The 14,862-nt window shown below is 37.2% G+C and overlaps 1 protein-coding gene across 1 annotated transcript in view; it reads left to right on the top strand.

The window, feature by feature from the left end:
• POLN (DNA polymerase nu) overlaps positions 1–14,862 on the top strand; it is a gene marked incomplete at both ends in the record, with an annotated part of 105,722 nt that overhangs the window by 42,439 nt on the left and 48,421 nt on the right. The window contains 3 exons of the mRNA XM_082482556.1: positions 3,487–3,544; positions 5,773–5,850; positions 6,282–6,396. Of these exons, the coding sequence (XP_082338682.1) occupies positions 3,487–3,544; positions 5,773–5,850; positions 6,282–6,396 (251 nt within the window). The remainder of the gene's footprint in view (positions 1–3,486; positions 3,545–5,772; positions 5,851–6,281; positions 6,397–14,862) is intronic.

Here is a 14,862-nt window from a genome sequence, read left to right as displayed (position 1 = left end):
ATGAGGATGTCATGGGAGACAGTGTCAAAAGCCTTGCTAAAGTCAAGGTAGATGACATCTACGACTCTCCCCTCATCCAGCCAACCAGTTATAACATCATAGAAAGCTATCAGAATGGTCAAGCACGATTTACCCTTGGTAAATCCATGTTGACCACTTCCAATAACTTCCTGTTCCTCAACGTGTTTGGAGATGACATCCAGAATGAGTCGCTCCATTACCTTCCCAGGGACAGAGGTGAGACTAACTGGTCTGTAGTTCCCTGGGTCGTCTTCCTTGCCTTTTTTGAAGATCGGAGTGATGTCAGCCTTCCTCCAGTCCTCAGGCACCTCTCCTGTTCTCCATGACTGTTCAAAGACGATGGAGAGTGGTCTAGCAATAACATCCGCCAGCTCTCTCAGCACTCGCGGGTGCATGCCATCAGGGCCCATGGACTTATGAATGTCCTGCTTGCCCAAATGGTCTCTGACTCCGTCCTCTTCAACTGAGGGAGAATCTTCCTCTCTCCAGACCTTCCCCTTTGCCTTCAGAGTATGGGATTCATGAGGGACAGCTTTAGCAGTGAAGACCGAAGAAAAGAAGGCTTTCAGTAACTCTGCCTTCTCTGTGTCTTCCACCACTAGGGCACCTGTCTCATTCACCAGTAGGCCTGCATTTTCCCTAGTCTTCCTTTTTCTATTGATATACTGAAAGAATCTCTTCTTATTGTCTTTAACTGCAGTGGCCAAGCTGAGTTCTGATTGAGCTTTGGCCCTTCTCATTTTCCCCCTACATAGCTTTGTTATATCTTGATAGTCCTCATAAGTTGCCAACCCCCTTTTCTAGAGAATGTAAACCTTCCTTTTTTTCCTAAGGTCCAGCCAAAGTTCTCAATTTAGCCAGGCTGGTCTTCTTCCCCGTCTGCTTGTTTTTCAAGACAAGGGGATGGCCTTCTCCTGTCCTTCTATCCATTGGAACCTCTGGAAATGTATTTTGGATTATGGTGATGGTTTTTTATATTTATTTTTTTTTTAACCAATGCTAGGATTTTCTTGTTAATCAGCCACTAGAATAGCTTGATTTCTACCCCACCCCCCCAAAACAATGAAGTATTAATAGTTAACTGTCACAACCAGAATTTCCATCACACTATTTCAAGTATATTCCTTCTTTTCTCTTCAAGCATAATTGTTCAAAGAGTAATTTTGTTTCTCTATAACTTCTAACAAGATGTGGATGCCCTTTTCTAACAGTAAGGGATAACAGTCACATCTCGGATTGTGACTTCACATCTGTGAAGGTTTTGCAGAAATGTACTTGAAATAAATACATAAAAGCAAAAATACAGGCTGTATTATGTAGTTCAAGGTGGTAATAGTGATTTACCAAAGCCACATCAATCTTCCACTTTTGATACAATAAAACTGTCACCTAACTTTCAGCTCAAGCAGAGGAAAGATTTCCATTTGGAAGACTCTTCTGAGATTGTCTCCTTATTTCTCCACCCGTTTAAATATCTAAAGTAAATTTATCTCATCAAATTTGATAATCTAAATCTTAAAACACATCATCTCCAGGAGAATCTTAGATCAACTTGTGTGTCATCTACAGATAGATTGAACTACACCTGTCCTTGTCTACTGACTGTAGAGGGATTCTAGACAGCTAGTTTAGACCAAAGACTAGCCTAAAGATGTTTAAAATTAGATAAGAGGAATCTATTAAACTATTCAATAGCTTAAAGATGAGCACTACCACTTTCATGTTTCTTGAGTTACTTCTTTTCTGAAGATGTATTAAAATTATGATTTAACTAATTTACAAGTGAAACTACATTTTGCACTTGCAATTACTTAGAATTACTAGTAACACTTTCAGAATTGCATTAAAAACAGGCTTTCTGCATATGCTGTCAGTGAAAACAAGATGGCAAAATCTACTGTAGGTAGATTTTGAAATAACTTTTATTCATTCCACTTTATTCAAGATTTTGAAGCTAACAGGTTAAGGAACAATAATCAGTGAGAGTAACTATAAACAACTCTTTAACCTGCTGGAAGTTATGTTATTAAGTATATGTCAACACCAGTATAAAGCCCAATGAAAAGTCTGTACAGTGATCTCTACTATGAAAATGGTTCAAGTCAGAATTAAAATGTTGTGATTTTTTTTTTTTTTAATGTGTAAAATTAGGCTCCCACATTTGTGTCCAGATGCATAATAAAGGACTTAATTTTCTAAACTTCTGACGATCCACTAGCTTCCATGGCCACTTAAACTGCATATTATTCATATTCATACGAACAAGCACTGATCCTCCTCAACTTGTTATTGATAGAAATCAATAGCTATCAATAGAAATATTAGTTTTGTGCATGGATTAAATAACCACTTATTTTGAAATATGGTTAATAGCATTACAATAAGCTGTGAAAATACTACGTAGTATATTATGTAGTAATTTCCCCTCTCTCTGTGTATGGTGCTGTGGCAGGTGTTCAACTTTAATACATTTAATTGTAGATCTTTAAGGGTGATACTAAGACTAGAGATTATACTGTTTTATTTTGGGGGGTTTGTTCTTTTAAGTCTGCTTTAAATTTCAATAGCTTTTGCAGTCTGATTACATCCCTCTTAAGAAGTTTAAAATAACAATTTGGAGTTCAAAGTTACATAGAAAATGATCATCCTGATTTGGAAATTATATACTACTGTTCCCATCTCCTGAATTCACAGTATTACTTAATATTAGTATGTTCGTCTAATTCCTGAACCACTTGCAAATTAATTGCATGGAATTATGAAAATTGAGCTTGATATAGGACAAGAGATAATGTGTATTACCTTTCTAGATGAAGAGGCATAATGACATAAAATAACAGAAGGAAGTTGTTGTGTGTCACCTTTCATGCTTTACTGAAATTGTATGAACCCAGATCTTTAAAGAAAAATCTTCTGTTCTTCCTAGTCCTGCATGGTTGTTGATAAACTTTGTTCTTACTTTTAACCTTGACTGATGTGCTGACGTTAATAAAGAGCTCCTATTTTATTTCATCATGTATTTTGAACAAGCGGAAATAGATATTAGAAAAATTTCTGGAGGCTAAAGAAGAATCTATTCCCTTAGCTTAAGGCAGGGTTCATGTGTATTCTTCTCTTGAAAGTAATGCACCATATTTAAAGAATACAGGTTAAAATAAGAAGAAAATTATTTTTATTGGGTTAATAATTATGTTCTATGGTGCATCCAGAGATTAGGATTTAGAAAGGCTGCCAGTGAGAAATTATTCTTACAAGCTTCCAATTTTCTAGTAAGAGCAAATATTCAAATGTATCTATAGTTACAGAAGTGTGAAGATACCTTCTAAAGGCAAAGTGGTTAATCTTATATGGGAAAAACTTGTTGGCATTAGCATTACTAATGTTCTTATACTGCTTATAAACTGTTCATAAATATGTTTTCATAAACTTTAACTTACTAAACTTTTTTATTATTCTTATTTTTAGAACATTCAAGGTATCTCTAAACATCCAATTAGAATTGCGAAGAAACAGTACATAAAAGGTAAACTATGTTTTTCTTAACATGAAAAGGCAATTTTGTCTAACTATTTTACTAAGTTATAGTATTTTAAACCAGACCAATAGCTCCATCGTTAAAGACTAGAATAGATTATTGATGCTTAGTTACACATCATCATTTAAACCAATTACTGTTCTCTGGTTGTTCCTGCAACAAATTTGTTGTTCCAGCACCGATCTAAAGTTACAAACTTTTAGATTATTTTTTTGTTTGTTTGTTTCCTCGGCTGTCTCCCTTGAGTTAAGGATCCTTGCTGACTTACCATCTGAACCAGAACTTTTGGAAGTGTTCCAAGAACCTTTTTCCAGATGAAACTACACATCTTAAGTCCATTAAATATCCTAGGGATGATTTTGTGTACGTTCAGCTCATAAGGCTTTACCTAAGGAGACGTTAAAGCTGGGTCATTTGAATCAAACTCACAACTAAAACTCAATAGCTAGTCAGATGTGTTGTTTTTCATTACATAAGCGGATTTAAGGCAGATGATTCGGAGAGAATCAAAGTAAAGTCTAGAAAAGCATGGCCCAAGTGACAAAGAGAGAAACTCGCAATAGTAGACTCAAATTTCAGAGAGAGATTTGCCAACATAAACTCTCCTTGAACGCCTACAGTCATAGCTGGGAAATGCTGGGCGTTTGTTGCACTTGGTTCTCAGATAAGGGCAGGCATGCTTCTCACAGCTATTCACTCCCTGTGTTTGAAATAATGCAGATCATAAAACAGGAGTCTGAAGGCAATGTGAAACTTTGACAGTAGTTTTATTTTATTTACCTGATTCATTTTTATAAGTGTGTTTTAAAAGTTGTTATACAAAATGTGCGAGCAATGGCTGTATAAACCTGACCTGCTGTGCAGAACTGTGGAATACAGGCCTTTCTGGAAACAGTCCAATCAATTTTGTTAATGATATCATAGAATCATAGAATGGTTTAGGTTGGAAAGGACCTTGAAGATCATCGAGTTCCAATCCCCCTGCCATAGGCAGGGACACCTCCCACTAGACCAGGTTGCCCAAGGCCACATCCAGCCTAGACTTGAACACCTCCAGGGATGGGGCCTCAACAGCTTCTCTGGGCAACATCTTCCAGTGCCTTACCACCCTTAAAATGAAAAACTTTTTCCTAATGTTTAATCTGAACCTGCCCTCTTCCAGTTTAAAGCTATTCCCCCTCATCCTATCACTACATGCCCTTGTAAAAAGTCCTTCCCCAGCTCTCCTGTAGGCCCCCTTTAGGTACTGGAAGGCCTCAATAAGATCTCCCCGGAGCCTTCTCTGCTCCAGGCTGAACATCCCCAACTCTTTCAGCTTTTCCTCACAGGAGAGGTGCTCCAGCCCTCAGATCATCCTCGTGGCTCTCCTCTGGACATGCTCCAGCAGGTCCATGTCCTTCTTACATTGGGGACTCCAGAGCTGGATGCAGTACTCCAGGTGGGGTCTCCCAAGAGTGGAGTAGAGGGGCAGAATCACCTCCTTTGACCTGCTGGCCACACTTCTTTTGATGCAGCCCAGGATATGGTTGGCCTTCTGGGCTGTGATCGCACACTGCTGGCTCATGTTGAGCTTCTCATCAATCAGCACCCCCAGGTCCTTCTCCTCAGGGCTGCTCTCCAGCCATTCCCCACTGAGCCTGTATTTGTGCTTGGGATTGCCCCGACCCAGATGTAAGACGCTTGGCCTTGTTGAACTGCATGAGGTTGGCTTGGGCCCACTTCTCCAGCCTGTCCAGGTCCCTCTGGATAGTATCCCTCCCCTCCAACGTGTTTACCACGCCAAGCAAACTTGCTGAGGGTGCACTCAACCCCACTGTCCATGTCGCTGACAAAGATGAACAGTACAGGTCCCAGTAACGACCCCTGAGGAATACCACTTGTCACTGCTCTCCACTTGGACATCGAGCCATTGACCGCAACTCTTTGAGTGCGACCATCCAGCCAGATATTTGTTAGCTAGTGTTTTGGGAAGGGTTTGATTTTGAAAAAAAGGAGAAGTAAGCAGTACTGCAATGATGGCAGAGATAAAGATGTTGTACGTGACTGATAGAGTAAAATAATTGTGATACTGGCAGTTGGTGCTCTGCTAGCTTGCTTACATTGCAATTCATGTGGTTTTAGTTGTGCATTTGGTATGCCATTTACAATCTCTGGTAGTCTGCAACATGATGTTTTTGGACTGGGGTTTGGTACTTAAGTGTCTATCTCTTCTCTAGGAAAAGAAGAGGAAATAGTAACTATTTCCCCGAGAACATTGTTTGTTTCAAGAAAAGGATATACATTTTTAGCAGCAGGTAAGACAGCATGTATTATTATTTTCATGCATATTAATGTTTGCAGTTCTGTCATCTCTTTTTCCCTTCTCCTTTGGATGGCATTATATTTTACAACGCTGTCAAATCCCTTAGTATCAATTAATATTGTTATATGATGTATACTCCTTAATGTGCTTTGGAAGTGGATGATATGTAAGCCTTGTCAGTAGAAACAAAGAGCTAATAAGATTAATTGACACCTGAAGATAATGAAGGAATCGGACACCTTGTGATCCATAGCTGGAATAGAGCTTGTTCAGGATGAGCTTTTTACAGGCATCTTGTTTTTTTAAGCACAAGGAAATGACTCAACAGACCAGGCTTGCGTTTTAACTTGTGATAGTCTGGTGAAAGTGCAGGTATGTTTTTATTTTAGAGCAATAGATCTATTTTAACACTCTGTTTTCTAGATTTTTCCCATATTGAGTTAAGGATCCTTGCTGACTTATCATCTGAACCAGAACTTTTGAAACTGTTCCAAGAACCTGAAACCACTGATATCTTTTCCACTCTGGCTTCTCAGTGGTGAGAGTAAATGTTGCATTTTTTTAATAGCAATTAGACAAACTAGTAAGAGTAACTTAAACTATTGTATTACTGTGTAATGATAACAAAAGAAAGCATTTTGCTACAGTATCTATTGTTAATACTGTTTTAACACCGTGAATTATAATTCCTTTCTGAGCCTTTTCTTCTCCACTGTGGTAATTACTAAATGCCAAAATGTTGCAGTCCAACTGACCAGTATGAAGCTTGTGACTAAAACTGGTGCAATAATATATTGTGAACAGTGCATACTGATAACTTTCTTGCTGTATTATTGTTCACCAATTCTTTCTAAAAATACAGAGCAGCCGTTATCCATCTGAAAAATTTTAGAACAACTTTTCTCATTAAAAGTACAAATGTTTTTGAAACCTGCTTGTTTATCCAGTAGAAATATTGGGATCAAATTATCTATGTACAAGAAACAGAGAGACTAGAGGTCATGGGATTCCTTTGAAACTCACAGGTTTCAATGCTTCCATCTTCTGAAGGATGATATGATACTTGGAAAAAGTGGAACTTCAGTAATTAAAGAAAAAGTATTTCTTTTCTCCATTCCCAGATTATTTGCTGATCTCTTCAGCATGCAGATCAAAAGATTAACTATGAAAATGATGGAATATTAGTTTACTTAACTGTTTGAAGTTATTTCTTATTACTGTTTTTATAATAGTGATGCCTAAAAATCTTACTTGAGACTAGGACTCCCCTTGTACTCAAAAGTGCACAAGCATTCAATAAGTGACAGTATAATTGTCAAGAAGCTTACAGTTTGAACGGATAGGTCAGAAAAAGATTGAATAAAATGCTGTAACATAAGCAGATTGAACAAAATGATGTCATGTAAATTTAATGCAATTTTTATATTTTCTTTGTTCCACAATCTCTCTTTTAATCTTTTATATGTATTTTTTTGAAGATTCTTAGCAAAAATAGATTGAAAGCAAAAATAGATATGATGAATTCATCAGTCCTGATCTAGCTCAGTTCCTATCTTAGAGTTTCTAAATTTTTGCAGGCATAGCCTTCCCTACCATGGTATTTCTTACCTGCTGCAATATTTGCTAATATACTCTGAAGTAGTACAATGAAACAAAATGGAGCTCAAATTATAATTATCCTGCTACCAACAACTGAATTGGTGCTTGAGGCATGTGTATTCTGGGAGAATGCAATGACACAAGGTCACAAACATCTCAACTAATCTAGCTATGAAAAGATCACCTTTCTCTTTAGAGTCACTTAGAAGCTTCTATTGATATTATAATCAATTCTTAGCTTTAACATGATATCACTAGAATCTCGTGATGGAGTTAAACCCTTATTTTAGTTTGGAGGTATATTGCAAATGTATGCATGAAGATGAGTCAAATTTTGTCTCAACTCTGGGCAAGGCTCCAGAAATACTATTCTATTCTGCAACCTCACAGCTCTTGGCAGCCATCAACCTCTTATAGTTGCTACACAGTAACTTTAAATTTAATGAAATATTACAGGCAATATTTTTATCAGACAGAAGTGTTATGGTGTGTCTACAAAATCATTACATAATGATTCTGCTGACTCTTGTTTTAAGCTTCAGGAAAGCTAATGCTTGGAAGTAACTTTCTGTTGAATCTGTTATATGACTTAGTAACTACAGAAACACAAAAGGTGCATTTAATCTCATCTAACCTTGGTTATCTGTTATATACTTAGATTCATTTGACCTATTGTTGATGTCCCCTGTGTAATAAGATCAATAACATATCAAAAGCATTGACTTCTCACTGTTGAGAACAAAGTGAGTCTGGGGTGGCCAGCTTACATGAAGACATCTGTATTTGTTCTGGCAAATTTAGTTCCTCCTACTGGATTAGTTCTTAATGAACTCACCTTGGGGTTTGGAATTTTGTCCTTTATTTATTTAGTGCCAAAGAGAAGACAAACTCACAAGCTTCACAGATACTTTCACATTCCAAGTACTTATTCATCTCTCATAGTCCACTATTCATAAATAAAATCTCTAGGGCAAGCAGTTAGTTCATTGACTGTGTTGTAGTTATTAAACTTGGTATTAAAACGAATTATGAGAAGACCAAAGTAAAACCAACACCTTTTATCTCCTATTGGTCTCCTGATTTTCTCTGGCCCTTAATCCTTTAAAATCTGTGCAAGTGATATATCAAGTGGCATACCAAATGTTTTACTCTGTTTGAAAGAATTGCACATTGTTGTAAATCTTGTCTAATGCATTTTGGACAATTGGAAAACCTTGACAAAAAAGTTTTTTCTCTAAGAGCTCTATAAAGAATGAATTAGTTTCTGAAGCTCCCTCTCAGAAGAAAAAAAAAAAAGAAGTTAATGTTAGTTTAGTTGATGTTTGTTAAAGCCTTCTATCTGAAATTCAACCTTTTGAAAAACCTTTACAGGCTTTTTATAGCATTTGGCAACGAATACACATGGTGGGCAGTTTCTGCAAAGAGGTTAGCTGTATGAGTTTCTGATCGAATTAAGATCTCTTATGTATAAAAGCTTTCCTTTCATAATTTGGTTAGGCATGCTGTACCGTGACTCATTCTATTTCTGGGACCTTAGAGATGCATCTCTCCTGGAAACCTGTTGGATTCATGTTTCTATTAAACATCATTTGTATGGAATCTCTACACTGGTCAACAGTGCAGTGTAGAGATGCATAAGAATATGTCAACCCAAACTATGTCTATGCATTACAGCAAAAGGCTGAATGGAGGTACTAACTTTCATGCTAAAATTCAGAGTCATGTGCAACACTATACCCAACCCAATAAACCTAGCTGAGAGGCAATCCTCTCTGCAAGACGAGGCTGCAATCTCGTACTCCTATGGCTAGCTTACAGAGATAGCACATCTCAGAAGTAACGTGGCCTCCATCAGTCTGGGCTTCACTCCACTATGCTCAACTGGTTGCTGTAGATTCTGCAGATACTGCTTGCTCTAGATATAGTTTTTTATAAGTATTGTGTGTTCTGTTTGACAGAACTGTCTTGAAATTGCTGTTCAGATAAAACTCTCAGAAGCTGGTGTTAACTAGTCAATTAGTGTGAGTTTCTAGGTAATGTCATGCTTGGTCTCGTGTGTTTTATCTTGAAAGTGCTTTTTTTCACATGGGACTAAAGTTTATGGAATTTTACTACATGAACTTCATGGAATAAAATAAAAATGGTGTCTGTTAGCTGCTTTGAATTACATTTGCTACTATGTGCTGTTTCTGTCAGTGAAAAGTCCAAACTCATCTCTGCCTTTTACATCCAATATATTTTCTGGTCATCTAACATAGTTATGCTAGCTAAAACTAAGATGATATAAATAAATTTTAGTGTTCACTTGTGTATGCTTAGTACAATTCCTACTCTCATACTGTCTGTAATAATGATCATATGCTATTACCAACATTATCTTACAGTGAGTACTATATTACGGTCTACGAAGGCTAAGCCTTAAATGACAGGTCAACACCTGCTATTATGAGAACATGGAGAGTGCGTTACATTAATGACCTACTTGCTCCTGAACATGTAGTAAAGTTTCAAGGGTTGCCTGAACTTTTGAAAATTAATGATATAACAGATTCCACCTACCTGGATGATCCACAAGATCATCTAGTGCTATATTGTCTTGACGTCCTATGACAGTTATAGTCCTTTGAAAGCCAAATCATCATCCCTGTGCTGAAGATGATGAGAGCTGTCTTGGCAGCTGTCTGACCAGCCAAGAGACCTAACTGCTGGAAGACATCCAAATGACAACATATCTCAAAATGACATTGTTCTCCTTTAATCTAGGTTTTACACAATAAATGAAAAATAAATAATTGTATTTAAAGTGACATTGATGGGCATATCTTAGAATCTGTTTCAAAGACAGAGGCTGAAAAATAAGTTTACAGTCTTTTGGGTAGTCTGCAATTTCTTAATTAGAGGTGCAGTGACTTTCTCTTTCAAACTGTTCATTTTTTACCCTTCTCAGTGGGCTGTTGTTCCTCTGTCACAGTATATACTCGTATTGACCATACTGGGTCAAAATCCAGGAAAAGTGTCTTGATTTAGCTAAGCACTTAAGCACACCATAAATATGTGATTTCATCCTACCTGCCTGATGCCCACTTTCCTGCCTGAGTACTTTTTTGAATTTTGGTAGTACTTCTTCAGAGTTCCTATGACTCAAGCTTTAAGGTATACTTAAAATATTTGGATAAGTCCTTTTCCCTGCTTTTTTAGAATCTGCCTTAGAGAACTGGAGATCCCTGGTAGTGAAGAGTTCAGCTGCCTCCAGCAGAGCATAGTACTACCTGCTGTCAAGGGTCCTGAGGTCAGCCTAGCCATACAAATGCAGCTATATTATTTATAGCCCTGGAACTAGCTTAGTCATTTTAATCTTGAAGATGTTGTCACTGTGTTCCAATGTTTAATACAGACATCTCTGATACCTGCAAATTATATTTACTTCCTATATTTTAGGTTCCTGAACCTGAAATAGAAAAACCCCAACATTGGGTTGCCAAGCTCTGTACAGTGCCAACGTATGCATCTCAAAGGGTGCAAAAGGCTATATGCTGACTGCAGAGTCATCTAAGAGAAGTTAATGAAGAAATCTAATCACAGTTTGCATTTGAACTCCTCTTAGAAAGCTGGAACACAATGACAAGGACAGCCAGTGGTCCAAAGTCCATACCTGAAGATACCTGCTAGATAGGTAGTGTTCTTTGAAAAAAGTGAGCAGCATTCACTCTTCAAGTGGCTGTGGTGCACAGCTGTTACATAAGACCTTAGATGCTTGGAAACCTCAGTTCAATGTTTTAAATCTTATTCAACTCTACATCCAGGAAAATACAAAGCAAGATTAGACTTTGTATGTTGCAGCTGAGATTCTGTTCAGCAAATATTATAAAGTTGAAATAATTGGATTTGTGTAGCAGAGAGAAGAGATGATTTAGGAAAAACACGATAAAAGTCTAAATATATAAAAGGTTATTGCAGAGAGTTGGGTAGAGAGGGAGCTAAGCATAATGAATGGGCTTACACTGTTGTAAGAGATGTTTCAGTTAAAGAAATCTTTAACTTACTAAAGGAAGATAAGTATGGAGACTGGTTACCTATGAAGGCTGTGGAATTTCCGTCATTGGAAGGAATGAGACAATTAGACAAATATTTCCAAGGGTAGCTGATGTGACTTCTCAGTCTCTTACAACCATTTTTTTAGGACACTATGATTTTATTGCAGATTACATAGAGTTGGAAAGGGGCTTTCTTTCTGTCTGATTTGGTTGATTATTTGGTTTTTACTTAGTGATTGTTTAAATCTGTTTGTTAGTAGTAGCTACAGGGACAAAAGTAGAAAATTTTACTCTCACCTGAGTGCTCTAAATAGAATAGTGAGTACTTTCATGTTTACTTTCCTTCTGAACTCATGAATTATGCTTTTTTTGTTTTGCGGGGGCTTGGGTGTTTTTTTTTCACGCGGTAGTCCCTTTTTCGTGTGATCTTGAAGAATGCCAAACCTAGCTTGTGGCCTTGCAATTAGAGCATGCTTTAATTGCATGTCACCGGAAGACAAAGTCAGGGATGTGAATCCCATCAGCTGAAGAGACAACTGAGTTGCTGTCCCTCAGCAGCCAGGCAACTGTTCCGGTGTGGTATGTCCTTCACCTTATAGAAAGGAAAAGCCAACAAATCCAAACCTGATAGCCAGAAGCTATCGAGTGTGAATAATGACATAATCAGATTACATTTCCTAGATTGGGTCCTACAGGAATCACAGAGGAGGTCAGGTGGGCATGTGCACAATGTAGAATTTTGGGAGCCTATTGAACTGTCAGGAGGGAATTGTTCCCTGAAGTATCCAGAGAATTCAAGGACACCCAGGATTAAGGGGCCACCTAATGGAGTGAAAGGGGTTGGTTTACAGTTTTGGATATAGGCATCCACATCCATTTCTTCAATTTTGTCTAGGTCTCACAGTCCTTTATGGAATTGCCAGTATAGATTTGTGAGAGATGGACTTCCACTGAGACTGCAATAGAGAACTGGCCAAAAAATAAATGTGGGGTTACTGCTTTGAGGTGAGCATCATCCCAGTGGCCAAGTCACTTGAACTAAGTGGGTAGATTGAGCTTCAGGTGTCTGCTTTATGTTTTAGTCTGTAGAAGATTATTACTGGGTTATGCTTTTACCTAGTGAGGGATTCCTAAGGCACACATTGGCAAGCACCAACAAGGTATTACAGATATGTTTGCAGCCTCTAGTCATCTTAGTTTCTGTTGAGGTATGTTTGTGTCATAAATGTCCTTACAGATCTATGAAAATATTTTGTCCTTTCTAAATTGTAACTGTAAACTAAGATTTTAAAACACATATCATCATAAACCAAGGGGTTCGGAGGAAAAGACCCTATAAGTATGTTAGTTACAAATGGATTGAAGTGAAAGTTCCAGTACTTCTGTATCCAGAAATTTAGGTATGGGAATATCCAGGTGATTTATAGTCCCTAGGAACAATATTAGCATATGAAACAAAGTACATTCTCTTGACCACATTATCTCTCCGAGATTAAATCAGTGCAAACTTAATCTGGAAACATTATTAAATATTGTCTTTTCAAGGTAAATATACCTTTCCTGTAGATGATATTTATTATTTGAGAAGGCGAGAAATTCAGAAGGGTCTTTAGTAAATTGTTTACAGTATGATCTAATTGCAAGCATAAATCTATTACTACTATAAACTGTGTATTTTCATTTCTGTGAGAGCAGATAACCTTTTCCATGCAGAGGTAAATTATCTAGGCATTTCCTGTCGTATATCCTGTGTCATAGGTTGTCTGTTGAGCCAATGTAGATCCAGTGTAATGAAATCCGTGTTGGTTTGTGCCTCAGAAAAATTCCTTTATAGATAAGACTGTTGGACAGTTGTGACTTAGTATTTTAGCTTTTGTACTCTGTAACTCTTTTCAGTTTGGAAATCATAGTATATGAATCAGAGAAGGCACAGAAAGTTTGCCCATATGCAATCAGTTTTCCTTATATTCTGCAGCTAAAGAAAAAGAGTAATTTTAATAACATCTATTAAAAATACTTATGTAGCACTATGTAGTAGAGGAATATTTCTAATACTGTTGAATATGCAGATGTATTGAGTATTAAAAGATAATTATGTGAATAATCTGATAACTTTCCGGTATGAAAACATGCAGTCTCTTTAAACTATTAATTCCTACCTCTAAACTATAATTTAACCTGTATACATTAACTGCTGATGGTGAATTAAAGTAACAAGGTAATTAGTGGATACCCTGTAAGGGTGATATTTACTTTGATTATACCAATGCAAGGATGATTTTTGACAGTTGTGTACAATGCTTACACTCAAGACTACGCTTGAAAGAAGGCTGGAGAATTTGATAGTGGCCTAGTTGCTCCTGTTTCACTTTGAGATCTGACTTTCATAAAATCCAAACCACAAAATATTCCCTTCTCTCTCATCTGTCATCTACTTCCTCATGTTCATGCTATTAGTGTTCTTTTGTGTGATGATGGAGAACAGCATGAATACATGTCCTTCTTCCAAGTATTGAATTTACCTTCTAGTAAGTACTGGACGTAATAATTGTTCACCTGAATTTATGTGGCTTTCAGAGAGTTAAAAAAATGGCTGCAGAATAAGAGGACATATCTCACTATTTCTTTGTAGAAATGGCAGTCAATATCTAAAATAAGGAAGTGTGTAGCTATCATGGAATTCCAAGGGATTTATAAATATCTTTACCACTAATCACTTTGAAAAACATCCTTTTCCATTTTTATAGTGTGGGCTTGGTTGGCTGACACTTTGAGGCATGGAAGAGTCTTTAGCTTATACTATCCTTGCCAGAATCAGAGGAACTTGAACACTTGATTTCCAATAATCTTGGGAACTTCAGGCTGTTTATAAAATGTACTGAACATAAAAGTCCATCTTTCCTCAGCTGATGTGTATGTGGGATCATGGTAATATCTGTTCTGAGCTGTTTTGGTCAGAGGCAGACATGCTAATTTTTGAAATAGCTCAAGAAAAAGCCATGAGAGAAAAACTACTTGGGATTACCATATCGGAAGGGCAAGTGTTGCATCTTTTTTTTTTTTTTTTTTTTTTTTAAAAAAAAAAGAAAAAAAAAAAAGCTTAACCAGATTTGAATAAAAAGACCACAGTGCAGAACAGTTTGTTTTGTTCTTTGCAGACTGTCTTCCTCCAGGAAGTGGGGAAATTTTATTTCTTTAGCACCTGCCAAGCAGGGGACTCAAGGAACTGATTATATCTAATAATGGCAAGGTGAGCCAAACTGTTGCACACTGGCAGTTCATCCAGCGGGAACTATGGCAAGATAGGGACTCTTGTTTTTCCAGCCACTTGGCAATTCAAGATACTTCCTAACAATAGCTCTATCTGTTGA

This window comes from Vanellus vanellus (genome assembly GCF_965231255.1).
Source record: "Vanellus vanellus genome assembly, chromosome: 4".
Lineage (NCBI taxonomy): Eukaryota > Metazoa > Chordata > Aves > Charadriiformes > Charadriidae > Vanellus > Vanellus vanellus.
This window is presented reverse-complemented; position numbering and strand designations above follow the sequence as displayed.